Source organism: Cercospora beticola, chromosome 3 (genome assembly GCF_033473495.1).
Source record: "Cercospora beticola chromosome 3, complete sequence".
Classification (NCBI taxonomy): domain Eukaryota; kingdom Fungi; phylum Ascomycota; class Dothideomycetes; order Mycosphaerellales; family Mycosphaerellaceae; genus Cercospora; species Cercospora beticola.
Window position 1 is genome coordinate 1,720,703 of NC_088937.1, and position 25,777 is coordinate 1,746,479.

Sequence of the window (25,777 nt, forward strand, 5' to 3'; positions counted from 1 at the left end):
GTCGCGCTCGACCAGTGTATCAGTCCATGCAGTACACATCGCCATGCCGCCACGATTACAGCTACTGCGCCGCGCAGTAGTGTCACTACCAACACAGCCAACTTACCAGCCGATCGCGCCTTTCCTATACCCCTTCCTCGGTCAACAGCGCAACGCCTCGATTCTATCCTCCTTGTCCGACACAAAAGGTTCCTACAACAAGCGCATCAGACGAGGTCGAGGACCGGCCAGCGGCAAGGGAAAGACATCTGGGCGTGGTCACAAGGGTCAGAAGCAGCACGGAAAAGTTCCTGCTGGTTTCAATGGTGGACAGACGCCAGATTGGGTGGTAGCTGGGAAGCGAGGATTCAAGAATGCGTAAGTCATGTTCGGGGATAAGTTCAGATTGATCGTGAAGGCTGAGACGGTGATGCAGCTTCTCTGTGGACATGACCAAGGTCAATCTCAATCGCATCCAAGACTGGATCAATCAAGGCCGACTCGATCCTTCGCAACCAATCACTCTCAAAGAGCTCAACGAGTCGCGATGTGTACACGGCGTCAAGGACGGCGTGAAACTGCTCGCTCGCGGCAAGGATGAGCTCACTACTCCAATCAACATCATTGTGTCGCGAGCCAGCGCAGAAGCCATCAATACTGTCGAGAAGCTTGGAGGCACAGTCACGACGCGATACTACACGAACTTCGCCATCAAGAAGATTATGCAAGGATATATGGACCCTATTCACAGCCTGCAATCGCGAATCAACGTTGCAAGCTCGGACAAGGGCGTGGAAGAGCTGGACGCAGATCAAGTGGCTGATGCTCTCACGGACGACACGGAGCGATACCCATTCCGATTGCCAGATCCCACGAGCAGAAAGCATCTCGAATACTACAGAGATTCTGCTCATAGAGGTTACTTGAGTCATATGGTCGCCGAGGGACAAGGGCCAAGTTTGTTCTTCAAGACACCTGGTTCTGCTGGCAGGATTGGAGAGAGGAAGAAGAAGCTTGTAAATAAGGCTGCGACGAGCAAAGGCGCGGACAACAGGTTGTGGTAATCCGCTGAACAAGTAATTATCGTATGATGACTATACACAGCTGAAGCTGTCTTTTCTGCAACTCCAGAATCTATGCCACATCGCAATGCTCAAGTAAATGGCTACTGTACATGCTAGACGGCGGTGATCTGTTGGCCCGAGGCACTTGGTCGCCGGATTGAGGCTTTCACTTGCGGCCCTCCTGAAAACGGATCACTGGCCTAGATCATGATACGGCATCGCGTCCCGGTGGGCTGTTCATAGATCCCGCTTGGTGTTGTGAGGCTTCGTGTCCCCTCAGCCAAAGTTGATCGTATATGGTAACGACGGATATGCGACCACCTGGCTGGCCTTGCTTTGCAGCTGCTCGAGTACTCCCAACATGGTCAAACTGAAGCCTGCTTCAGCCCTCTACCATAATGTTCCCGACTGATGTCTGCCTCTATCCCAGAAGCGACCCACTCATTCTGAGGCATCTGATCTTGCTTCGGGCAATTGAATTCGCACGTCGATTAGATCTTGCGACGTTTGTATGCCCAATATGCTTTGAATGGTAGCTTCCAGTCGGTCGTCCTCAGCTTCGATTGGAATACGTCGAAGTCGTGTTGTTGTAACCGATCGAGCCACATTTGAGTGGCAATAGCTGGCATGTAAACGCCGAAAGCACGCTCGACCTCCTGAGCTGGAGTTTCGACACGGCCAATAGATGGCAGATGGACATGTTCCTCTTCATCTTGATGTTCAAATTCGTGATCAGTTTCATTGCCCGCCCGTATTGTGTCGAGCAGCTGACGAGCAGTGATGAGATGATCGTTAGCACGTGTGGCGACCGCAAAGACCGCATCTCGGAGTCCATGGGCGTCAGCGCCATTCCGCAGCACATCCTCTTCACGAACTCCAGCCTCAGCCATGATATCCAAAGGAAGCATTACAGCTCCTTGTCGAGTGGCGCCTACATCGCCAGCTAGGACACCTTGGTTACTGTGCGAATTCGCGGGACCTGGAAAAGCGATCAGGGGAAGGCCACGCAAAATCGCTGTTATGCCTATGGCTTTCCCGATATGCGAAGCTATGTGATCTGCGGCTGTACTCGACATCGGAAGAGCCTGGAGTGTTAGATACAGGAGAGTGCTGTAGGTGTTCTCGCCGTAGCTTTCCAGTGCCGCAACATTTGGGTAGGGAGGATTTGACAGATACTTCTCCCGAGTGTCGACAATTCGCATCAGCCAGCTTTTGCTGAACTTGGAACGTCCTCCAGTCCTCGCTTGCAGATCGTCCACTGCGTAGGCTAGCATCAGAGCAATAGGCTGTTTCGGTGGCGTTCCAGCTAGGGACTTGGTAACCGCATCGCGATGGAATTGAAGCCGCATCATACCAATGGTAGGAGTCGAGGTGGTATCGGCGGTCCGAGCAACATCTATGTTGAATGCCCGAAGGGCGACATAGGCATCTCTGGCGTGGCTCGGAATGTATGGCAAAAGCAGAGACGAAGGCGTATCATATTTCCTCAACAGATCCAGGCAGTAGTTCCTGGCGCTTGATATCTCAGCTGCAGAGCTTATTTCTGCTGCGGGCTGGCTGACGCTCGAGGCAGCTCTTTTCTGAACGAATATTCTTCTGATGCATGTTGATGGCTTGAAAGCATGGATTGTGCTGCAGTTTCGGGGAAAGCTCTTCATGCTGTTCATGCAGCCAAGTACTTGTTGACAATAGCAAAGATTCGATCCAACGCCTCAGACGGCTCGCTCCATGTCGATAGATGTCTGTGTCTTTGCGATTTCCTTGTCAATTCGAATATGGATGATGGTTGCTGCCACAAAGTCGAGGGACGGAAAAGTGAAGCGACGCGAGGCTGTCACGTCGTCATCCAGCTCGCGTCTCCAGCCGCGTGAACCCTGGATCGTGCTCGAACAAAGCGAGCGAGATTTCGTCTCCTCCGACAGCGGCAACACAGCCGCTCATGAGCATGAGCATGGACATCGACGACCGTCCGCTGAAGAAGAGACGCTTCTTTGCTGCTGGTGAAGGCCTGCACGACCAGACTTTATTCGCCGAAGCAAGTCTGCCTGACGAGGTTGAAGGCCTGCACCACGAGACGCCGCCCACGACGATCGACCACGACGACAATGCTTTCGATGCAGACACTTTCACCAGTATCGTCGGAGACAATGTGCCTCCGGAAGCAATTCGTAGCCTCCAAGCAGCCCACGGGACCAATTTGGAGCAGGCCATCAACGCCTACTTCGACGGGTCGTGGAAGGCGACGGTACCTCCGAGAAAGAAATCACCTGCTTCTTCTCAGCCGCCACAACGGAAGCTGAACGTGAAGCGTCAAGGAAGTAATGCTAATGGGGCTTCTTCATCGACTTCGTTGCCGAAGAAGGCGAACCTGTCCGCAATGCCTCAGATGCGATACATTGGAGCTCTGGGAGTGGCGGGTTGGGCAACAAGAAGTGGTGTCTCGCTCAAGGCCGATGATGTGGTCAAGATCCAGCGTGTGCGACAAGCGCCCAAGGTCAAACTTGGAAGAGGAGGCAAGACACAACAGGTGGCAAGACGGACAGAGGATGTAATTGTGCGGTTCACAGACCAGACTGGGACTGAAATTGGACGTCTCGAGAAGGACTCCGCATTGTGGATTGGTGCATTGATCGATCAAAAGGTCTGCCAGTTCGAGGGACACTGCGTCTTTGCTCCAGAGCGAATCAAGACCAACGACACTGTTTACATTCAGCTGCGATGTTTCCTACTTCGTCCGATCTTCGAGGCTGGGAGTTTTGTAAAACCGGCCGATGACAATCGGAATACGGGATTTCTGGAGACAGCGGAAACGACACAAGAGCGAGACCTGAGACTGCGGCAAATAGGACTGGTAAAGCTTTTCTCGGAGATCAACCTGCAACCAGCTTCAGTCAATGAGCTCACAGCGAAACACAAGCGAGAGGGCATCCTGCAAGCTGCGGAAGTCGCTGAACAGTACGATCAAGATGGTAGCAAGAAGAAGGAGGGTAGCGGATCCAGTACGCCCTCTGATGATAGCGAGAAAGAGGAGGGTGAAGAGCTCGAGCAAGATCAGCTCGATTCGTTGTACAAGAAAGCGCAGTCTTTCGACTTCAATACTCCTACAGCTGAGCCAGCGTCGACTTTCACCATGGATCTGCGCAAATACCAGAAACAGGCGCTGTATTGGATGTTGCAGAAAGAGCATCGCGAAAAGGATGAGCAGAAAGAGCAAAGTATGCATCCGCTGTGGGAACAATATTCGTGGCCAAACAAGGATGCCGACGACAAAGACCTGCCTGCTGTCGAAGGACAAGACAGCTTTTACGTCAACCCATATAGTGGCGAAATGAGCCTCGACTTTCCCGTGCAAGAACAGACATGCCTTGGAGGTATCCTGGCGGACGAGATGGGACTTGGTAAAACGATTGAGATGTTGTCACTTATACACAGCCACAGATCTCCGGAGCACGAAGGCATTGTGCATGATGCCACCGATGTCGAAGTCGACGCCATCAGTAGTTTGAAGAGACAATCGATGACATCGACGTCGGTCAAAAGGGCCCCGGCAACAACACTAGTGGTCGCACCAATGTCGTTGCTTGCACAATGGGCGAGTGAAGCAGAGAAGGCATCCAAGACTGGCACCCTCAAAGTGCTTGTGTACTACGGCAGCGAGAAAGGAGCCAATTTGCAGACGCTCTGCTGTGGGTCTGATCTCACGTCGGCACCAAATGTGATCATCACCAGCTACGGAGTCGTGCTATCTGAGTTCAATCAGGTTGCCAATGCCGGTGGCAATCGGACGGCATCTGGCGGGCTTTTTGGCGTTGAGTACTGGAGAGTCATCCTCGACGAAGCACACATGATCAAGAACCGACAATCGAAGACTGCAAAGGCATGTTATGAAATTGCAGCTACACATCGATGGGTATTGACTGGAACACCGATCGTGAACCGATTGGAAGATCTATTTTCACTTGTGCGTTTCTTGCGAGTTGAGCCTTGGAGCAATTTCAGCTTTTGGAAGACTTTCATTACCACCCCTTTCGAGAAAGGCGACTTTGTCCGTGCGCTCGATGTGGTGCAGACAGTACTGGAGCCGCTTGTGTTGAGACGCACAAAAGACATGAAGACGCCAGATGGACAAGCTTTGGTGCCTTTGCCACCAAAGCGAACTGTAGTGGAGAAGCTGAAGTTCTCTGAGCCCGAGAACGACGTATACGAACATATCTACCACAGAGCAAAGAAGACATTCAACGCTAATGTGGAGGCCGGCACGTTGATGAAGAGCTACACGACCATCTTCGCCCAGATTCTGAGACTGAGGCAAAGCTGCTGTCATCCGGTGCTCACACGCAACAAAACAATAGTAGCTGAGGAGGAGGATGCCGCCGCCGCTGCCGACATAGCCAATGGCCTTGCTGACGACATGGACTTGGGCGCGTTGATTGAAAAGTTCGAGGCTGAAGAGGGCGAAACAGACGCCGCAAAATTTGGTGCCCATGTGCTCAAACAGATCCAAGATGAGTCCGAGACTGAATGCCCGATATGCTTCGAAGAGCCAATGGAAGACCAGGCTGTCACTGGTTGCTGGCACTCGGCTTGTAAGAAATGCCTGATGGACTACATTGAGCAACAAGCATCAAAAGGAGAACTGCCACGCTGCTTCAACTGCCGAGAACCTATCAACGCGCGCGATGTGTTCGAAGTTATCAAGCACGATGACGACGATGAAGAGCACGAGAGTGACCTCTTAAATGCAGCTATAGAAGATGAAGACGATCTCTACACCAGCACACAAAGCAGAGCCGCTACAGAGAACAAGAGGAAGCCTCGGATATCTCTGCGGCGAGTCAACCAGCTCGCTTCTGCGAAGATCTCAACGCTCACGACGACGCTCAAACGATTGAAAAAGAAGGAGCCCACGACGAAGTCTGTTGTCTTCAGCCAATTCACCTCCTTTCTGGATCTCCTTGCCCCAGCTCTCACGGCCTCCAACATTGCCTGGTTGCGCTTCGACGGTAGCATGTCTCAAAAAGAAAGAGCAAAAGTACTTGCAGAGTTCGCAGAGCGACCAAAATTCACAATTTTGTTACTGTCATTGAGAGCGGGTGGTGTCGGGCTCAATCTGACCTGCGCGAGGAGAGTTTACATGATGGATCCTTGGTGGAGCTTTGCAGTGGAAGCACAAGCTATTGATCGTGTACACCGCATGGGTCAGACGGAAGAGGTGGAAGTGACCAGATACGTGATTGAAGGCACTATTGAAGAGAAAATGCTTAGAGTGCAGGAGAGGAAGAAGTTCATGTGAGTTCTCTTGGCCGATATTCTGACTTCAAATTGCAAGTTGCTGACAGTTGCGCAGTGCCAGCTCTCTTGGTATGATGAGTGAGGAGGAGAAGAAGATGCAGCGAATCGAGGATATTAGAGAGCTGTTGAGCTGAGGTGAGCAAAGCGAGCACGTCACGAGTGGATGGTCAAGAGTACAGACTCCACCTCAGTCTGAGAAGGGGCCTGCAAACGCAATGTCACTGTTCAATCACGCCATCTAATAGCTTTATAATGCTTCGATGTACCATATATCAACACAAATCCCAGGAGGCTGCTCTCTGGAAGTTCCTGAACTCCGTATTGGTAAACGTCGCCGCGTCTCCCAGAATGCTTCATGCACCTCGAAATCAAGCTAATGCTCGCTTAGTCGCAGGCCCATAAACTCATAGTCGTCTCATGCATAATCGTCACTCATAATGCGCCATAGCCATCACCACGCGGACTTCTATCCTCCAACAATGCTGCTCGCTCCTCCGGCCTAGGTAAACTGGCATCGCCATACGGGACCCATCCTCTCATCCATCCAGAAACTCTTCTCCAGTGCCAGCGGGATCCCTGCTGCTCGTCGACAACAACGACTTTCTCCTCCGTCTCGCCATATAGTAAGAATTGTACTCCCACGCTCGCATCCAGACCTAGCACACCAGCAGCACCCAGAAAGAAAGGAAGAGCTGCGAGTACCCACTGGGCACGATCAGAGCCCTCTTTGCCTGCCCAACCTCCCCCACCATATGTTCCGAAATCATTCCACGCATTGGGGTTGGTGACAAGGGCAGACGAGTAGAACAAATTTCCACAAAAGGCCGCCATGAACAGATGCGGACTCAGGCCAGCGACCGACTTGCGTCGCCAATTCATGAAAAGTTGAGGTAATCGCGAGCCGAGGTATAGCAGCGTAGACATCCACGAGATAATGGTACCGGCGTTCTCCAGTGGCGTGGGCTGACTGTCATGCACATTTTGATGCACTGACGGCTTGTGTATAGGGGACGCGTGTGCCATTGCAATCAGGCAAGCAATGAACAGCATAGTCCTTGGTGATGGCGACGGCATTGGAGAAGAGGGACCGATCCTGTGGATTGTGTTTCTGGGCGTACCGGAGCTCGATGCGAGTTTTTCTTTCTCCTCTTGCTCGCGCTGGAACGTGGGCGTTCGGAATATGACTCTTGGTCTGGCTGGTGGTGGCTTTCTGGCATCCGTTCCTTGCTCATGGTCAGATCCATTCCTTTGAACCGGGCTCAGTGGTGACATACCTTCGATCGAGGCCTGCTCCATGCTACCACTCGTAGCACTGTCATCGTCATTTATATCCCTCCTCTTCCACATACGAAACACCGGGTGTCCGTGGCGTAACCTCTCGTACCATATCCATTGTCCGACTAAACAGAGATCGACCGCCACATAGTAAGCCCCTATGGCAACCTGCCAGCTTGCTTGATGCGTGAACAACGCTCCCAGCAAATTACTCAGATCTCCCAGACACCACTCAACTAGGAAGAAAATCGACAGACCGCTGGTACTTTGAAGCGACCAGTTCTTGTATATTTGCGGCAGCTGGGCGAACAGCCATGCTATGATGCTAAAGATGCCGAGGAGATTCGATACAAAGGCCAAAGGCGTCGGGACGCAAGTATGGAAGGTGCTGCTGAACCGGAAAAGAAAGTCGTTCTCAGGCACGCAATGTGGCGGTAATGAAGGCTCAAGGAGCGCGGCGGCGGTCCATTGCATGATGCGAATCGGTCTAGCGGAATGTGCAGAATTCAATCGAGAGAGCGTGAAGCAGTTCGCTCGAGGGTATGAGTTCGTCTGAGGTGTGCAACGTGACTCGAGTTCCTGGTCTCGTGCCCGTTCACGTGCTGCTTAGTCGCAGGCAGTTATCATGAAGAGCAGGAGCAGGAGCGATCTCGGTGAGCGTGGAGCAGCTGACAGCTGTGGGAGAGGCGCGTGCTGTCTTGAGCTAGATGGTATCCTTTAGGTAACGTGCTGTGGGAGCTCTTGTGTCAAAGCGGAAAGAAGCAATACACCGAGGAATGCGATGCAGTGAAGGAGCAGTGCGTAGCAGGAAGAGAGGAAACAACGGTACAAACTGTGTCTATGGGAGGAAGTCGCGACACGGAAAGTGTAGGAGGCAATCGTACCTCTGTTGAGCGAGGACAGTCATGCGGAACGCCATGTCCTGGTGGTCGTGCGGTAGGCGCTCCACACACCGGCGCGGTGTACGGTGACAGAGTGCCCCAGGTCCTCGGAGCGGATCGTGCATTACGTGCAGCAAAAGAATACAAGAGCGGCCGCTGAGTGGACGAAGATATGGCGCCATGTCAATCTGTGTCGATAAGAACCGCCCCACGCGCAACGGCCAAGATAAGACCCCGCATGTGATCATCCGGGTCCCCTAAAATGGCATGTGCAGTCGGCCAAGCACAAGTCCAGCTTCCCATATGATGCCTCCCCACGTCGATGAAAGAACGAGGCCTTTCGCCTGCATTCGCTTCTGATTTCGATGCTGCCGTGCGTAGGAATTCTGGTTGAAGATCGTACGCCAACATGACGTTGCTTACTGCCAAGGATGCTACTCGCTATCGGCATTCGGACCGGGATCGCCCAGTACGCCAGATCAGAAGTCCATCGGGGAGGCCTTCACCACGCACCGGGTCGCGGCTTCACATTTACTGTTGCTCAGTAAAGTACCATGGCTCACGATCCCCGTATAGGTCTCCAGGCACTCGGAATGGCAAGTCCAACACACTGTTGAATGCTTCCAGCGAGACCAACGCCGCTTGGTCAGGTTTCGAACCTTCTTCATCTTCACTCTCCGTCTCCGAATCGCCATTGGAATCGCGTAGTTTCGCGGCCTCTTTCCTTGCATTGAAGTTCGAAGAAGGCTGTGGGATCGGGAGGATCACGCCGCATTCCCAATTTCTGCATGTGATCTTGTTCTCGGTTCTCTCAGCTGGCAGTTGGCCCCAAGCTGACTGTGACATATTTGATGATCCGACATACACCCATGCTTGGCCCTTCGGCTGTGACGCATCGCCTGTCGACCTGTCGTTCTCCTTTGAAGAACCTTCATCATTTGGTTTGGTGTCGAGAACACTGGGCCCACGCGCGCAGAGAATTTTATTGTGGCTCAGCAGACCAGCTCGCGTGGACTTGTAGTCCCTGAAGCATACTCGTGGAAATGTCGGCCTCTCAAAATAGGTTCGCTGCAAACATATTGTCCCTGCTGCTCCTGCCGTTGAGCTTCGCACTGTTTCTTTCGTAGGGAAGTAGATGCGGATCTTGTCCCGTACATTCGTCGTTGAGTCCGAGGTCTGAGACTTTGTCTTCTTCTTGAAGAACGCAGCGCCCGCCTGCGATCGAATTTCTCTGGCTTGAGCCAACAAGTCCACGCCTCTGGCAGCCGAGTGAAAATCTTGGAGCTGTTTGTCATTCAGCGCGCCTATTGATGATGCCGCAAAATCGATTTCCAGATCGCTCGTCGTCACGAGCCCAAGTTCCCGCACAGCGCGACTCAATCCCAACAAGCCGGTGCGTGCAGCCTGATCTCTGTAATGGACACCACCAACGGTGTGCACAAAAGCCATGTGCTCGGTCGCAGAGAAATCGAAATTCAAGACGCCGTCACATACGTCCTGGTCCAAGCCTTGCTTCTCTAGAAAGAACATCAATTCTTTTTGGAAGTTGGTGAATTCGGTCGCTTTGGCTTTGAAGTCGTTCGGTAATCGGGGAAGATCGATCATGAACACAGAATTTTCCATCAAACCAGTTTCACCCCAGTCAAAGTTCAACAGGTTGGCTGTGGGGATTGCTATTCGCAGTTTGTGAGCGTGGAAACTGTGTCAAGTTAGCAAAGATGTCATCTTATCCCAGAACGCAGAGGGTCAAACGTACAGTAGCATCAGTTTGGAGTGCATGCAGTTGATGAGACCATTCATGTTGGGAAAGCAGAGCCGTAGGAAGTGCCGCATGTCACTGGCGTCCTCTCGCCAGCGATCGCGATCTTCTTGCTCTTTGGCCTGCATAACGAATATGCATTTGGTCGTCCCCCCGTTCAAGGGTGTCTTCAGCTTCGACAGAACCCATTGCACATCCCATTGGAAGGCCGACAGCACGGCTGTGCGGACAGAGAGCGGCTCCAACACCTCTTCGATCTTGATGTCATTGTTATTACGTTCATGCCCAAATGCCCTGTTCCCATCAGTGTGAGCGATCGAGGAGCAAACGTGAAGAACTCTGGCTGCATGGGTAACCATCCAGGAAGACACGAGCGTTATTGGGAATCTTGGTGACCATAAAGCTTACCATGTCTTCTTGACGATGCCGCGAGGGTACTGTAAAGAGCCCGCTCCATTCGAAGATGTGAAACTCGAGCCCAGGTCAGCTTTGGTAGGTAGTGGCGCTTTCATATGATTCATCGCTGCTCGTGCGGCAGCTGGTTTCCGAGCCTGTTGATCTTGCTGGATAGCGCTCGACAGCATGTTGAGGCGGGCGCCACTGGGCATGTCGATGCTCTTCTCCGTGATTTTGGGAGCCTTCCGAGAGTCACGGAGAGGAGGCGGAGATATAGATCTTGGGCGTTTGCCAGCAACTCGAGCCAAGCGTGCTGCCTCCATTGCTTTCCGGTCAAGGCCTGCAAGGCCTGCAGATGGCGGAGCTGGTGTTGGAGCGGCTGGCGCAGCTGTCTGTTGCTGTTCTGACAGCGACAGTGCGATGGCTGCTTTGAGTTGTTCATCTTCTGAATCTGTGTCTGCCATCGTCGCTCGCACTGAGATACGCCGAATGAGTGAAGACGAAAAGAGAGAACGACACTTCCTTACTGCAGGACTGTGTACAGTCTTGAACATGAAATCTGCGGGCGGCGAGCACAAGTTGACAATCGAGTCAATTGGAAAGTTGTTGCAAGGAGGAACGACGCCTGGAGCTCGAGGCAACCGCGCTCCTGACGCGGGAAGCCACTTGTGGCTGGAGGAGGCAGTGGCTGAGCGTTCGGCCCGGTCGTGACGTGCGTTCACTCGAATTGCTCATCATCACCGAGCTGAATCGTGTCGAGCCCGGAATGTTTCCAGAGCCGTTACTAAGCCGCGTTACCAGCTGCACCGACGTGCAAACATGTTGCTCCGCTCCAGCATACATATCTGCGGGAGGGCGATCGGTGATTTGACGTGAAAGCAGACAGCACCATCACAGCCACTACACGAAGACCGATCCTCATATCAGGAGCGGGTCCTGCGTCTTTGCTCCTCGCTCGATCTCTGCTGAGAAGTTCAATACCATTCCTGATCTTCGAGCGCGATCAGTCCATATCTTTCCGTGGTCAAGGCTATAGACTCAGACTTTCCTCAGAAGGCTTGGACGCCATCGAAGACGTACTCGGACCCGAGCCCCAAGGCTTTCCCAAATTTTGGGCAGCATGCTCGAAAACAGGCGGCACACGTGGCTTCGGTGCTATCAATGCCATCACAGGTTCTGATGTTGAGGACGTATGGGAGCGGCCAGCCGCTCCAGGACAGCAGCAGCCGACTAAGGAAATTCTCGCGTCCCGAGATGGCAAGGTATGTAACGTGAACAGAAATACATCATACTTGTTGGTATCTATGGCCGTGGCAACACGTCTTGTGACTCTTTTAACTCGCCCTCCATTACGAGATGAGCGATGAGAGTTGGCATGGAGCGTTCACTTACAATTCGGTATCAGACCATTGGCATCTCCCGTGGAGAGATGCGAGCACTGTTCCTAGAAGGTTGCGAATCCCACATTAGATGGGGCCACCAAGTCACAGGATACGAGTTGACTCCAGACGGAGTCCAAGCTGTCTTCAAAGATGGCTCAAAATCCCAGGAAGGTTCCTTGCTCGTTGCCGGCGACGGCATCTATTCGAAAGTAGCCAAACAAGTATCACATGGTCGAATCAAGACATTTGACACAGGAGCCAGAGGCGTTCACGGACAAGCTTCAACGACAGCATTTAAAGGGCTGGACGAGGGGGTCTGGCGTATTCTGGACGAAAGTCGACCTGGTGGCAGGGTGGGCGTCATCACTAATGTTCGTCCTAACGACATGAACAATCCCGATGTCGAATTCGGATGGACGATGAATGGTCAATCTGGAGTAATCAAGCCTCCAAACGATGACTTTGCGATCATTGGGAAACCAGCTGCCGATATCGCCCGATCGCTGACTGCGAATTGGCATCCACGGGTGAAGCCGATGTTTGATCAGATCAATGAGGACCAAGCAGCATTCTGGAAAATCAGTAAGTCACGTAATGCCTCGAGTTGGATACAATGCTGACTTGACAGCTTGTTCGAGCCCTAGCGGTGTTCCAGAGTGGCCAAACGAGCCACGCGTCACGGTGATGGGAGATTCAGTTCACAGTATGACCCCAGCTGGTAAGTGACGACAAATTTGAGAGCACGTTCCTTTGTTCCGCAGGATTTAACGATCTCTCAGGTGGTATCGGAGCCAACACTGCCGTGCGTGATTCAGCATTACTTGGACGACTATTGAGGGAAGCCGGCGGCTGGGCAGAGGACGTCACTGCGTCCTACGAGAAGCAAATGAGAATGTGGGTAACAGCCCCATTAATATCATCTCTCATTTGCTGACTCAATTCAGATACGCATCCGAAGCAGTGGCAATTTCTTACGGGTTAGCAACGACCGGATTGGGAATCAAAATCGACGAGGAAACCACTCCTACCGTTGGTTAGTCAGTTCGATGTCCTGACCTGACACAGCCGCAATGCCCATCCCGACATTGAACTTCCGACGCCATATGTGTAGACCAAAGGAGCTGAGAACAGTTGTGGAGAAAGCCTGCGCGAGTCACAGGGACGTTATGGACCAGCCAAATTAGCTTGCATGAATGATCGCAATCCATGAGTCAGCAATAGAGACCAATATCAAGATATAGAACAACGTCGTGCCTCATCTATTCTATATCATATTCAAGGGTATCAATGTCGAAACGCGTTCTTCTATACAGATCTGAGCTGCGATGACCGCAAATGCTGATGCCCAACCCCATTCCTAATGCATTATATTACAACCGAAAGCCGCTGACAGAGACTGCACTCGAGTTCCTCCTTCGGAATGGAGCTGCTGGACCAAGACGTCGAGTAATCGCGGTCCTTCTCGTGGAGGCCCAAGTGCGGATGCGATCTCTCCTCTTCGTACTGCCTGAAACTGAGGGCGCGGGCCCTGCTGCTAATTCGTCTATTGTATCACTTTCGTCCTCAGCCATAGAGAGCTCCTAATTCTGTTGTGCCAGTACACTCCCTGCCAATCCCAGCATGCGTTGAAAGTAATGTGCCGCAAAGCTTTCAGTGTAGTAACTATGGTTTGAATCGTGATTGCTGACGAGATTGTGCGCCAGCTCGTGGCATAGCGTCATGTACCAGTAGGCTAAGGCTTCCACTCTGCCGTGTGGACTGCCCATACCTGCCATGTGCAATTGCATAAAGTATCTCAGGTTGCAGAAGATCGAACCATTACTGTTGAAAGCAATTGCCGATCCAGTCAAATCATGATAGACATGAATAGCTTGAGGGGACACTTGAAAGATCGTTGCCAATTCTGAGAGGATGGATACGAAAACGGCGATCGCTTCTCGGTAGGTTTGCAGGAATGTATTAGGGTCTGAGTGGGAACGATCGAGGTAGAGCTTGATGCCATTGTTGAGCTCGGCAGTATACTGGAGGTTATGACCAGGTCTGCTATCACAATAGGAGGTGGTCTCTTTGACATCGTTGGTCTGTGGCGGGTTGAACAGGGTGGAAGAATCATATCCCCTGGTGGAATTGATGGCTCTTTGCAAATTCTCCTGAACATCGCGAGACGAGGTCGCGACCTCCGTACCTGGAGGATCGTTTCGAATCTTGTCGGCGTTTAGACCAAGTGCTTTCTGTATGTTGCTGAAGAGACCGCCGGATTTCTTGCCCATCCCGGAGGAGCGTGGTCGTTCGAGCGGGTCATGGAATGAGCCCGGCATGGACAATGTTCTGTCCGGTGATTCCGGCTGGATATCTCTGTGGGTCATCGTCGTGCTCTTAGCAGCTGGCGCTTGTTGTGGCATCTCGAGCTGCTGTGACGGTTCATGTTGCGATTCAGCCTCCGCGACCCGACGACGCTCCTCTTCGCGCTTTTGCTTCTCGGATTCGGCGATTCGTGATTCTGCGGCCTTTTGTCGCAATATACGATCCACATTGTAGCCCTTTATCTTCAATCTACGAAGATCGCTTTCCAATATTGTTTCCAATGCAAGAAAGTCTTGCTGTCTTGGCCGCTTTAGGAGTAATGGCCCGACTGCACGACTGACTTCGTAGAGATCAGGCCGAGCCGTGACGAACAGCGTCGCATCTCTCTTGGACTCTTGATGCAGCGCTGCAGTTTTCTTCTCAGTGTGCTGCAGCCCACGGAAACCCTTCAGTCGTCGCGTCACTTGCAGGAATTCGGTCACCTTGACAGTCATATTTGATTCAAGCCACTTTGCATCATGTCTGATCACGTCCGAGGGATGATCGTGCAAGAACAAGCGGCAACGTTCAACGAGTAGTTTCTGCAACTTCCCTCCTGGTGTCTGGTCACGCAGAGGCGCGCCCATACGCTGATCGGTCTCGACGAGTCTGCTCAGCAAAGGTGTCTCGAGGGAGCTGTAGAAAGTCTCCAAGACCTCCTCTTGCGGTGCAGCAAGAAGATTGCTTTGGAAGATCCTGTACACGGTGATGTCGTCCACAATCACAATTTCCGCAGCTTTGGCCAGATGAACCTCCTTGAAAGTGGCTTCTTCCTCGTCGAGCTCTTCTTTCTCATCGTCGTATGTCTTGGTAGAGCGTACCAGCTTGTCAGCTAGAAGACAAGACGAGCTTTTGAGGCCCATCCATAATGCCTTGTCCTTTTTAAGGCTAGTCGCACTCTCGGCAATCTTGCGAAGTAGGCTGGCGTACTTTTCCGTGCCAAGAGTGTCGAGAAGCCTGCCCGGTTGTCGAACAAGCATCCCACCCAATTCGAACGCATTTGGTTCGTGTTTGGTACCAATCCGAAGCAGAAACGTATTGGCTTCGTGACCAAAGTCGACGTAGTCGAAAATGTCGCCGAACGTCTGCTGTCCATCACCTAGATAGCATGACCGAGGCGCAACGAATTTTGTCTGTGCAACCTTGTCTCCACGCCTAAGATCTGAGGTAGGGACTATCGGCGCATTGCTCAACCTCTCGGCGAGATCGCCATTAGGACCGATCTCAGTGAGCCTACCCGCAAAGTATCCGAAGAGGACTTGGGCCTGTGAAGCGTTTGAGGGAGGAGTCTTAATCAGCTTGTCAGCACACTTCTCGATTGGAGGATCCAATGCAACGCCAAAGAGAGCATGGTGCTGTTGCAGATCTTGACGCAAGATGCGGAACCCGAGAATCGATGCTTTTGGGTTGGCATACAGCTGCGATGGTCGTCCGACCATATTTGGTTTCTCGCCAGGGAGTGCCTCAACAGGCAGGAAAGCTGTTTGTATCTCCGCGACGGCAAATTTGTGGTACCCATACTGAAATGCATTGACAATCCAGTAGTCGAGAGTATGCTTCTGCAAATCGCTGCCTACGATGGCCTTCGAAAGAATGTTGACAAGTTCAGGGACTGCCGGGTACGGTTGCAGGCCGAGCGACCTCAGGAATCTACCCTCCGCAGTCGATGGTCGATACTGCCCTGGCCATTGCAGCACCGGAAGAGCCAGGCGCCGAATCTTGTCATCCGGCTCGAAGAGCTCAGAGAGACGGTACAGTCTGCCCTTGTCACTCTGATCGCCACTGCGTGACTCTGCGGGACATGTAGGCGTCTGCTGCAAGCGTTTCATGTCTTCTGCGGGGATGTCGTCTTTGACCGAAACAAGATATTTGATCAGATCGACGTGGCTCCATTTCGCTTCATCTGCTGCGCCGGTGGTCGATTTCGCCATCAGCCGCTCAAATACTACATTCAGCTCGACCGTTTTCCGCACACCAAGCGCGTTGAGAAACTTCTCTTTCACTCCCTGTAAACCAGTGATGGTGGGCAGGTTGTCGAAAAGCTTGACGCTTCCAAAATAGGCCTGAGGAGGTCTACGCATGCCGAGCTTCGTGGGTATAACTGTGCGAGGAATCAAGAGTTCTTGCACGCTCTGCTTTGATGACTGTGAAAGTGCATCCCAGCCTTTCGATACGACGGGAAGGATTTGCGAAGCCACAGCTGGATTTGATGTCGGGCTGCCGTTGGCTCCGAATCCTCTGCCATCGCTTTCAATGATCCAACGTAGCCATGGTACGAGCTGAAGCTCATCCCAGCCAATCGATTGAAGCTGTGAAGGTGCTAGCCCCTTCGTGAATCGGAAGGGAATGGTTTGTGGAGGAGTTGGTAGATCGACGGGTATCTTCGCACTGTTGACGAAAGTGTTGACCTGGCCGAGTTGCAGCACTGGGCTGCCAGACATGCTGATCATCTCCTCGCCGAACGTCGCGACCGTGCCATCGAATAGCATCTGTACAGCGTCTGCATCCATTTCCTGCCTGGAAACTTTGGTACACGCCCATTTGATGAGCTCCGTGAGCTGCTTTTCGGTGAGCGCCTGTGCTTCCAACTCCTTCTTGATATCCCCAGTAGTGATGTCGGAAAGAAGTCCATAATCTCGCAACTTCGTCAGAAATTCGTTCGCTTTGGCCATTAATTCATCCGGAATCACCGGAATCCCCTCCACAAAGCTCAAGTCTTCCGTGGCAACACGTACTTGTTGGCTCGGCAGGACACCACGCGTTGACAGCACATCGATACTGGATTTCTGGTTGCATGTCCAGAAGGCTTCTTCGATGTATTGTCCAACCTTCAGAGACGGTGTTGATTCTTGAAAGTTGTACTGCTTATAGGTGTGAACTGCAGATGGCATGACCTCCGAGATATCAGCCCAAGCCACCTTTTTGCGGCCAGCGACGGCCATATTTCTCTCAATTTTGGCACGCAGCTCAGCCATGTCGCCTGTATATGCTATGCGACACGCGATGCCCGCCACCCGAAGCATTTCCACGTTCCAGTCTCGCACATATCGTGCGTTCAAATCAATGCTCTCTCGTTCCACTGTCGGTATCACCGAGGGAGCAGAAATGTGTGCAAGTAAGCCGGTTGTCTGTGCCGTGGGGAACCCGATAAATATCTTTCCGTTCTTCGTCGGAAGTACCGAAGAGAATATTTCCGTAGCTTTCGAAGCACTCCCGCCAGATGTGGTGCTCATTGAGGCCGTGGATTCGTCGTACGAAGATGTCAGTATTGATATTCGCGTGCGTTTCGGAGGAGGCTTCTTGGTTGCACGCTCAAGCTCTGCAGAGAGTTGTCGACTGACGTTGGTTTGAATACTGACAGTGCTGATGCGAAGGAAAACGGTCGCTGTGCTGTATCCAGCTAAATCTTCCAGTATGGCCTGCTGCAGCGCATCTTCCTCCTTTTGTGCTTTCCGAGTGCTTGCTGAAGCAGTCGCCCCTCCAGTAAGCCTGCCAAAGAAAGATCTCAGACTAGAACCAGCATCTGTCTGCTGCTGTGTAGCCAACGGAGCGGCAGTCTGTGTGCGCCGGTTCCAGCCCACCACGTTCATCCATCGCGCATCGATTTGCGCATTTTGATACTCCACGTCCGTGATCTTCATGAGGCCGTCTCTCGTCTGAGGATTGACGTCATTGGGGATCTTGATGTTCGCAGCTGGCGCCATCTTCTTGTTCAGGGTGAGCAAATTCCATTGGTCCAGGTATAGTTCAATGCATTCCAAGCCAACAAATGTAAGACTCGTGGCTAGAAACTGACAGATGCTCAGGAGCTGCGGCACGGGCGTCGTTTGGCTACGGTAGTCTAACAAGAAGGTAGTACCTTGCACATCGCCATCCGCCAGCTTGCCTCTGCGTGTGAACAGGGAGTCTTTCTTCCAGTAGAACGCCATGGACTGATTGCCGGAGCTCACGAATGGAGATTCGCAATCAGCAAAGACTGAATAGAAACCCACTCCGAACGCGCCAATCTTGGTCTCATCCGGATTGCCCTCGGCGATGCGCTTCAGGCGCTGCCAGTCCGTCTCTTTGAAATGCTCGCCATCGTTGGAAACCACCAACGTCTTTAGGGTGTGGTGCAAAATAGTGTGTTGCAGATGCTGAGCAGGGTCGGCTGATTGTGGCAGTGGCACTGTCGCTGAAGGCAACGTTTCGAATCGTATCGTGACCTTTCGTGCTTGGGCGTCGGCGGCGTTCTGGATGAGCTCTCGGAGCGTAGTCCACTCGCCCGAATAACGTGCCAGTACTTTATCGATCAGGGCGCGAGTGTTGACAGTGACGGCTTCCTCATCTTCAACGCTGTTCATCGTCTGCTCTCGCAGCCTCGCGAGGCCCTGCGAGGCAGCCATGGTGGGAACGAGTGACACAGATGTCGCCCTGGTGTTGTACGCTCAGGACATGTTCGATGGGAGAAGGAGTTACTCAGATTCAGACGATACTCGAGGTGGCGGAGATGTACTAGAAGGGCGTGGTGATGCGGCGAAGGGTGGAGGGTTGTTACGAAGAGAGTGGCGGAGGGTCACGCTGGAGGCAGATCTTAAGTCCGACGCCCGCTGGCTTCTCGCGAGCGGAGCGGGAGCGTGCGGGAAGCTTCGAGTGAGTGAGGAAGCGAGTGAACGGCAGTGACACTCGCTCGTCGCCACAGCGGCGTTGTGTCTTCACGTAACAGAGAAGTGAGAGTGAGAGTCGGAGTATCAAGACTACGGATTCCGTCACTTCTGTTCAGGGCAAGGCGGGCAGGGATGCGGCGGCTCGTTTCGCAGAGCCGCATGCAAGTCCAAACTTTATCTGCGGCGTTGTTTGTGGGACAGCCCGCTAGTTCGAGCTGCTGCTGGTCGTCTGTTTCGTTCGTAGTTTGTCCGAGCAACGACTTTCTCGGCCATCTTCCTCTCGTTTGCTCTGTTCCCTCTCCCACCTGTCCACACTCCGACCTGCACGCAATACTCACAGCACCGTCTCGCGCACAATGGCTGTGTCACTGCAGGGCGTGGCAGATCTGCTCAAGGCCAGTCTGAACCCCTCGCAGCGAGCTCAAGGTACGCATATACTAGCTTCTCACAGGGCCTACGCACAAATCCAACTGACCACCTCATCTCCACAGCCGAAGCATCACTCAAAGCTGAGGAGGCAAAGCCTGGCTTCTCGCTCTCACTCCTCCAAATCGTTGCCACAGACTCCTTCGAACTCAACATCCGACTCTCCAGCGCTCTGTTATTCAAAAACTTTGTGAAGCGAAATTGGGTCGACGAGAACGGGACACACAAGCTTCCGGACAATGAGGTGAACACAATCAAGAGCGAGCTCATTGGGCTCATGGTACGAGTGCCTCCAAATATCCAGGCGCAGCTAGGTGATGCTATTAGCGTCATTGCAGACAGTGACTTCTGGGAGCGGTGGAACACACTCGTGGATGATCTGGTGTCAAGACTGACCCCAGATAATGCTACCGTCAACAATGGTGTACTACAGGTGGCTCATTCTATCTTCAAGCGATGGGAGCCACTCTACCGCTCTGACGACCTGTACACCGAGATCAACCATGTTCTCTCCAAATTCGCGGCACCCTTCCTTCAGCTCTGGGAGAACACCGACAGACAAATCACACAAAACCAGAGCAACCCAGCAGTGCTCAAAGCACACTACGCGACCCTTGATCTCATTCTCAAGCTGGTCTACGATCTATCGACCCACGATATGCCTCCACAATTCGAAGAGTCTCTTCCTGCCGTATCTGGCCTGCTGCACAAATATTTGACCTACGAGAACGCCGCGCTGAACACTGATGATGAGTCCGAAGCTGGTCCGCTGGAATACGTAAGAGCAGGTGTCTTCAAGGTTCTGAATTTGTACACTCGGAAGTACGACGATGAGTTCAAGCCACACGTACCACAATTCATCGGAACATCTTGGACGTTCTTGACAAATATCGGACCGGAAGCCAAGTACGATCTCGTGGTCAGCAGAGCGCTGGAGTTCTTGACTACCATCGCTAGCATTCCAGAGCATGCACAGAGCTTCAACAATGCCGATGTGCTTGGACAAGTGACGGAGAAGGTCGTTATACCAAATCTGTCTTTGCGAGAATCGGACATTGAAACGTTCGAGGATGAGCCTATCGAATACATTCGCAGGGATCTGGAGGGTTCAGACGAAGATACGAGGCGCAGAGCTGCCACCAACTTCTTGCGGAAACTGCAGGAACAATTCGAAAAGCCTGTGACAGATGTGGTCACACAATACATCAACCACTTTCTCGCAGAGTACTCAAAAGACCGCGAGGCGAACTGGAAGTCGAAGGATACTGCCGTGCACCTTTTCTCCTCCATCGCAGCGAAGGGTGCAGCAACAGCCGCCAAAGGTGTCTTGAGCGTCAACCCCAACACGGACGTGATCAGCTTCTTTCAGACCAATGTGGCAGAAGACCTGACAAACGCCAATGCACAGCCATTGCTAAAGGTTGATGCCATAAAATACTTGTACATCTTCCGCAGCATCCTCTCGGCAGAACAGTGGCAAGCGGCGTTTCCACTTCTCGTGCAGCACCTGAACTCGTCGAACTACGTGGTCTACACGTATGCTGCCGTGGCAGTCGACCGCGCCCTCTATCTCACGAACGATCAGCGGCAACCCATCATTCCACGAGATAGCATCCTCCCACTGGCCAAAGACCTACTGCAACACCTTTTCACCCTCATCACCAAAGACTCCAAACCTGAGAAGGTTCAGGAGAATGAATTTTTGATGAAATGTGTAATGCGAGTCTTGATCGTGATCCGCGATGGTCTTGTGCAAATCCTGGACCTGGTCCTGACAAATCTCGTCAACATCACCGAAGTCATTCGTCACAACCCATCAAACCCAGGATTCTGCTACTACCACTTCGAATCTTTGGGAGCTACAATTCGATTTGCTGGCCCAGTTCAGCCGGAGAAAATTGAAAACACCTTGTTCCCCGTGTTCATGGAAGTCTTGCAATCATCAGTGGAAGAGTTCACACCCTACATCTTCCAGCTGTATGCCCAGATCGTTGCGAGCAGTCCCTCAGGGACGATCTCGCCGAATTTCCAGCAGCTCGTGGGACCCATCCTCACACCTAGCATGTGGGACAGCAAAGGCAACGTTCCTGCCTTGACGCGGCTGCTCCTCGAAATCGTACCTCGCGGCGCTCAGCAGATCGCCACTGCTGGGCAGACTGAGGCTGTGCTCTTGGTGTTCCAGAAGCTTGTGGCCAGCAAGGCATACGAGGGATACGCTATGGACATCATCGAGATGGTAGTCAAGAGCTTCCCACCCAGCGCGCTAGAGAACTACTGGCCTACAATCTTGCAGCTTATGTTCCATCGTCTCACAAACACAAAGACCGAGCAATTCACCCTCCGCTTCGTGCGTTTCTACCATCTGGTGTCCGCGCTTAGTGACCAAGGTCTCGGCGCTGATTTCTTCATTGCAAAGGCCGATGCTGTGCAGGCAAATGCTTTCACACCTCTCTACACTGGCATTATCCTCCCTGATACGCAGAAACTCAGCAGGCCATTCGATCGCAAGACGGCTTGTTTGTCGCTGACGCGGACCCTCGCTGACAGTCAGGCGTTCGTGGAGAGATACGCCAAACGTGGCTGGACAATCACCTGTGAGGCATTGTTGAAGCTCCTCATCAACCCACCTTTGCCGCCCGCCGCAGATGACAACGTGATTGAGGATCGAGATGTCGATGAACTGGGCTTTGGAGCGGCTTTTACACAGCTCAATACATGCAAGCGACCCTCTCAAGACCCTTGGCCGGAGGTGCAAGACGTGAAGGCCTGGGTTGGCACCACACTTCGAGAAGCAGACAAGAAACACAATGGTCGCATCGGGCAGTTCGTCAACGAGAAGCTTGATGCACAAGGGAAGGCAGCTCTCCAGCAGGTCATGTCCGGGTAGAGAGTTTGCATGGGTAGGGCCTCGGAGGTCATCAACGAAAGCGCGGCGTTGTGGCAGGAAAAGGATAGCGGAGGGTGCTTATGATACCACGGGCGAATGCATACGATGCCGCCCAGCGTTGAGTTAGGCCTGTAAGTAGGTCAGTTACCCCAGTTGTGCTCCCACATTTTGTTCGACAGAGCGCTGTTCATCTTGCATGTTTTCTGAGTGTCGTCGCGTGCCGCACCAAAGCACGGATGTTGCTTTCAGCCAATGCGAAGCAGCTTTCGGCGAGACCCACTTTCCCACTCTTGACTCCCAGAGCTCGCGACGGCGGCAGCATCACCAACATGTGCCTGGTATCACCCGCGTGGCACAACCTCATAACTGAACAGCATGCTCTGTAAGAGAACACGTCAATGCATTCTCGCTGTCGACCACGGCACGGATTGTATCTTCCGCAGTGCGCTGTCATACCGCAGTCCTCATGCCGTCGCATCGCCACAGCACATCCCATACCACTCTTTCTCCGCCTCACCAACATCGCCGACATTCATCTCGCCTGAGCGCAGCATCGCGTCTGGAGTCTCCAGAAATTCTGCAACATGACAAGCCAGCGCAGAGCCAGAGTGCTGCCGTTGCCCCCACTCTATGCAAGCAAGAGGCACAGCAGGCGCCTATTTGAATCTTAGCCGCCCAGAGCTGCAGTATCCTTGGACAGAAGGTTTTTGAAGTGGCAGGTATATACTATGCTTGCTATCCTGTTCCACCATGCTCGATCCTGATACACTCGTTTCCTTTTTTGTTGTTGCTGACTGCAGAATATACTGGCCATTCGTTGGGCTTTCTTGGACATACGGGAGGTGTGACCGAGTATGAAACAATCTCGCGATAATGGCGCCCATTCAGGACCTTTCGTTCTCCGCTGGCGGGCTCCATTGGTTATGCTATCGTCTCTGATTGTGGGCGTGGCATTTGCTGTGGGACATCATGCGTTCTACGCTTCCTTGGTCGGGACATCGGTATCTTCAAGCCCTATCAAGCTCGTTGGCTGGACCACGACTCAACAACAGGTTAATGTCGCAATCGGCACGGCTCTTGCTTTCGGGTTCAAAGCCAGTCTCATATTGGCCTGTAGCACGGCCTATATGCAACTGGTGTTCGGCGCACTCAATACAGAAACTTTCAAGCTGTCACAGCTGGACAATTGGTTTGGGGGCCTTAACGACTTCTGGTCTCTCCTGTGTGTCGGCACCTATTGGAGGTATCCTCTGCTCACGCTAGTGGCATTGACTTGTTGGTTGCTACCTCTGGCTGCGATCATTTCTCCTGCGTCACTCTCAGTGGTGTTTGATCGTATACATCCGTCTCCCAGTCGAGATGCGCTTGCGCCCCAACCAGCGTTCGACAGTCTGGCATTGGCACAGTACGTCTTGAGTCCGAACGAAGCTGGGAAATCCATAGGCTGGATTGGTCCAAGCGATGAAGTGTCCCGCATAGCCATTGCGTCTGCAACACAAGGCATCATACTGCCAATTGAACCACCGGGGACGAATGCCACGTGGCAGGACACCATTGTTGCTCCAAGACTTGCATGCGAGGACACCAATCTAGATTTACAACGAGAGATCAGGGACAATCTGATTGACTTCTACAAGAATATCACGAACAATATGGATTGGGATGGCTGGACTACGATTATGTTCGACTATCTGGCTTGGAGCGCTTACTCGGACGACCTACTTCCCACGCCATTCAAGAACGACATCTACAATGGCTGGACACTGCAGGATGCCTTGAACAGCGATGCAAGAGATCCGTACAACAATGGCAGAGCCACTGACATATTCTTTGCAATCCTTCCTCGAGCCACGTGGGAGCTGCCGCCATCGGACCATGGATTTTCGTTGACAGCATCGTATGAAAACAGGACCACCGATCCTGAGGTCAAGGCTGAGAACCAAAGACTCCTCATGGACTGGTATTGGGAAGAATCTACGATGCTCCATTGCAGAATATTGCCTACTGTCTATACTCTCAACTTCACATATAGTGGTCCAAACCAGGCACAGCACATTGACGTACTGGACATGAAAGATTCTGTTGAGCTTGACTCCAACAGCACAAGTGTGCAGGCAAATGGCCCCTACTATAGCTTTGTCAGCGAGAACCCCAGTACTGCCACAGTTCTGGCGGGCGCTGCTGTCGCTGCCACAAGATCAAGTTCCCTGCCCGCCAGGTTCAGTACCAGTACGTCTGCCCCTACCATAACGGCAAGAAGCACGATTCCCGATCGACCACTACGTCTCAAAGCCAGGTATGCTGAGTGGAACGTCGATGTGTCGAATATCACCCAGCTGGCCCAGCATTCACTGCGACTTTCCTCATGGGGTGCAATACAGCAAGCCGCCATGGGCCTGTTCTTGGGAGCATCCAAATCGCAAAGTGGGAACGCAGGGAGAGCGTTTATCCACACAGGATTTAGTGGTGCCATAGGCTCGATGAGCTTTGACACTCGGGCTTTCACCACTGCTCTCTCAGAAAGTCGAGAACTGGGACAGCTTGTTGGCCCTCCTCCTACGGCGGAAGACATCACGAATGCGACCTCAGGTCTAGCATTCGACCAGGCCGCAAGTCTTCTGCCGAATGTCACCAAGTCTGTCGCAAGACCATTGAAGGTGGTGATGGAAGAGATGTACTTTAACATTACGCTTTCAATGGCGAGTAACAAAAACCATCAGTACAATCCTGATAGTCCACTGGCCCCACCAACGACTCGAATAACTGAGGTACTGTACGGCAACGTGTATAGCTATTCGATGGATAAGCTGTGGCTGGCATACGGGATCGCGATTGGGATCTCTGTGCTCAATCTGATTGTGGGCTTCGCTGCTCTGTTGCGGACCGGAGCTTCATTCACAGATAACTTCTCGACAATTATTCGGATTGCCAGGAATGCAACCATCGAGGCTGACTTGTATGAGGAGCACTTGCCTGGTAAAGATTCCTTGCCCAAGCACATGGCTGACGCTGAACTGCGATTGCGCAAGAGTGATCAATTGCTTGATCCCAAGCATCACGGGCGCGTGACCGTTACTGAGCGACGCCCATCGAGTGACCTGGGAAGCTGAATAACCAAGTGGGTATCACATTCGTCGCAAGCAAGCCAATCCTTCCAGGACCGGGTTTATGCACATGTGTCAAGCCCTTCGGCATGCGGAGCACTCTGAGCTCCTACGAATTTCGGATGTATAGCTCGAACGAGGGCTGTCACGAAAACCCCTCGTACGCCTTGTGGAGCAGCAATCTCTGGAACATTCGCGTACGGAGCAGAATTTGCGGTGCGCCGTACGACATCAGGAAAGGGAGCAGTGAGACACATGCACATTGTTTGTGGCATGAGGGGAAGGCCCATAATTGTCTCAATGATGCGGCGTCGGAATTTAAGGATTTCAGCATGTGCGCACC

The 25,777-nt window shown here is 52.6% G+C and overlaps 9 protein-coding genes across 9 annotated transcripts; 5 read left to right on the top strand and 4 right to left on the bottom strand.

Moving 5' to 3' along the window:
- Positions 1-43: 43 nt before the first annotated feature.
- Positions 44-1,043, top strand: RHO25_004634 (mitochondrial 54S ribosomal protein uL15m; the record flags this gene model as incomplete). Its single annotated transcript, XM_023595555.2, has 2 exons — positions 44-357; positions 416-1,043. The coding sequence occupies 2 exons, from the start codon at positions 44-46 to the stop codon at positions 1,041-1,043; spliced, it is 942 nt and encodes a 313-aa protein (XP_023457591.1).
- A 491-nt stretch (positions 1,044-1,534) lies between these two features.
- On the bottom strand, positions 1,535-2,701 carry RHO25_004635 (uncharacterized protein; the record flags this gene model as incomplete). The annotated part of the gene is made up of 1 exon (XM_023595556.2): positions 1,535-2,701. One exon carries the CDS (start codon positions 2,699-2,701, stop codon positions 1,535-1,537), a length of 1,167 nt encoding a protein of 388 aa, XP_023457590.2.
- Positions 2,702-2,982: 281 nt separating this feature from the next.
- RHO25_004636 (uncharacterized protein) lies at positions 2,983-6,469 on the top strand (the record flags this gene model as incomplete). The annotated part of the gene is made up of 2 exons (XM_023595557.2): positions 2,983-6,332; positions 6,391-6,469. 2 exons carry the CDS (start codon positions 2,983-2,985, stop codon positions 6,467-6,469), a joined length of 3,429 nt encoding a protein of 1,142 aa, XP_023457585.1.
- Positions 6,470-6,767: 298 nt separating this feature from the next.
- On the bottom strand, positions 6,768-8,084 carry RHO25_004637 (uncharacterized protein; the record flags this gene model as incomplete). The annotated part of the gene is made up of 2 exons (XM_023595558.2): positions 6,768-7,558; positions 7,610-8,084. The coding sequence occupies 2 exons, from the start codon at positions 8,082-8,084 to the stop codon at positions 6,768-6,770; spliced, it is 1,266 nt and encodes a 421-aa protein (XP_023457584.1).
- A 938-nt stretch (positions 8,085-9,022) lies between these two features.
- On the bottom strand, positions 9,023-11,110 carry RHO25_004638 (uncharacterized protein; the record flags this gene model as incomplete). Its single annotated transcript, XM_023595559.1, has 3 exons — positions 9,023-10,190; positions 10,248-10,544; positions 10,659-11,110. The coding sequence occupies 3 exons, from the start codon at positions 11,108-11,110 to the stop codon at positions 9,023-9,025; spliced, it is 1,917 nt and encodes a 638-aa protein (XP_023457587.1).
- Positions 11,111-11,465: 355 nt separating this feature from the next.
- RHO25_004639 (uncharacterized protein) lies at positions 11,466-13,066 on the top strand (the record flags this gene model as incomplete). The annotated part of the gene is made up of 6 exons (XM_023595560.1): positions 11,466-11,508; positions 11,574-11,908; positions 12,052-12,610; positions 12,657-12,746; positions 12,808-12,922; positions 12,973-13,066. 6 exons carry the CDS (start codon positions 11,466-11,468, stop codon positions 13,064-13,066), a joined length of 1,236 nt encoding a protein of 411 aa, XP_023457586.1.
- Positions 13,067-13,608: 542 nt separating this feature from the next.
- On the bottom strand, positions 13,609-18,756 carry RHO25_004640 (uncharacterized protein; the record flags this gene model as incomplete). The annotated part of the gene is made up of 1 exon (XM_023595561.2): positions 13,609-18,756. The coding sequence occupies one exon, from the start codon at positions 18,754-18,756 to the stop codon at positions 13,609-13,611; it is 5,148 nt and encodes a 1,715-aa protein (XP_023457580.2).
- Positions 18,757-19,373: 617 nt separating this feature from the next.
- Positions 19,374-22,330, top strand: RHO25_004641 (uncharacterized protein; the record flags this gene model as incomplete). The annotated part of the gene is made up of 2 exons (XM_023595562.2): positions 19,374-19,443; positions 19,509-22,330. The coding sequence occupies 2 exons, from the start codon at positions 19,374-19,376 to the stop codon at positions 22,328-22,330; spliced, it is 2,892 nt and encodes a 963-aa protein (XP_023457579.1).
- Positions 22,331-23,184: 854 nt separating this feature from the next.
- Positions 23,185-25,440, top strand: RHO25_004642 (uncharacterized protein; the record flags this gene model as incomplete). The annotated part of the gene is made up of 1 exon (XM_023595563.1): positions 23,185-25,440. The coding sequence occupies one exon, from the start codon at positions 23,185-23,187 to the stop codon at positions 25,438-25,440; it is 2,256 nt and encodes a 751-aa protein (XP_023456799.1).
- Between the last annotated feature and the right edge of the window lie 337 nt (positions 25,441-25,777).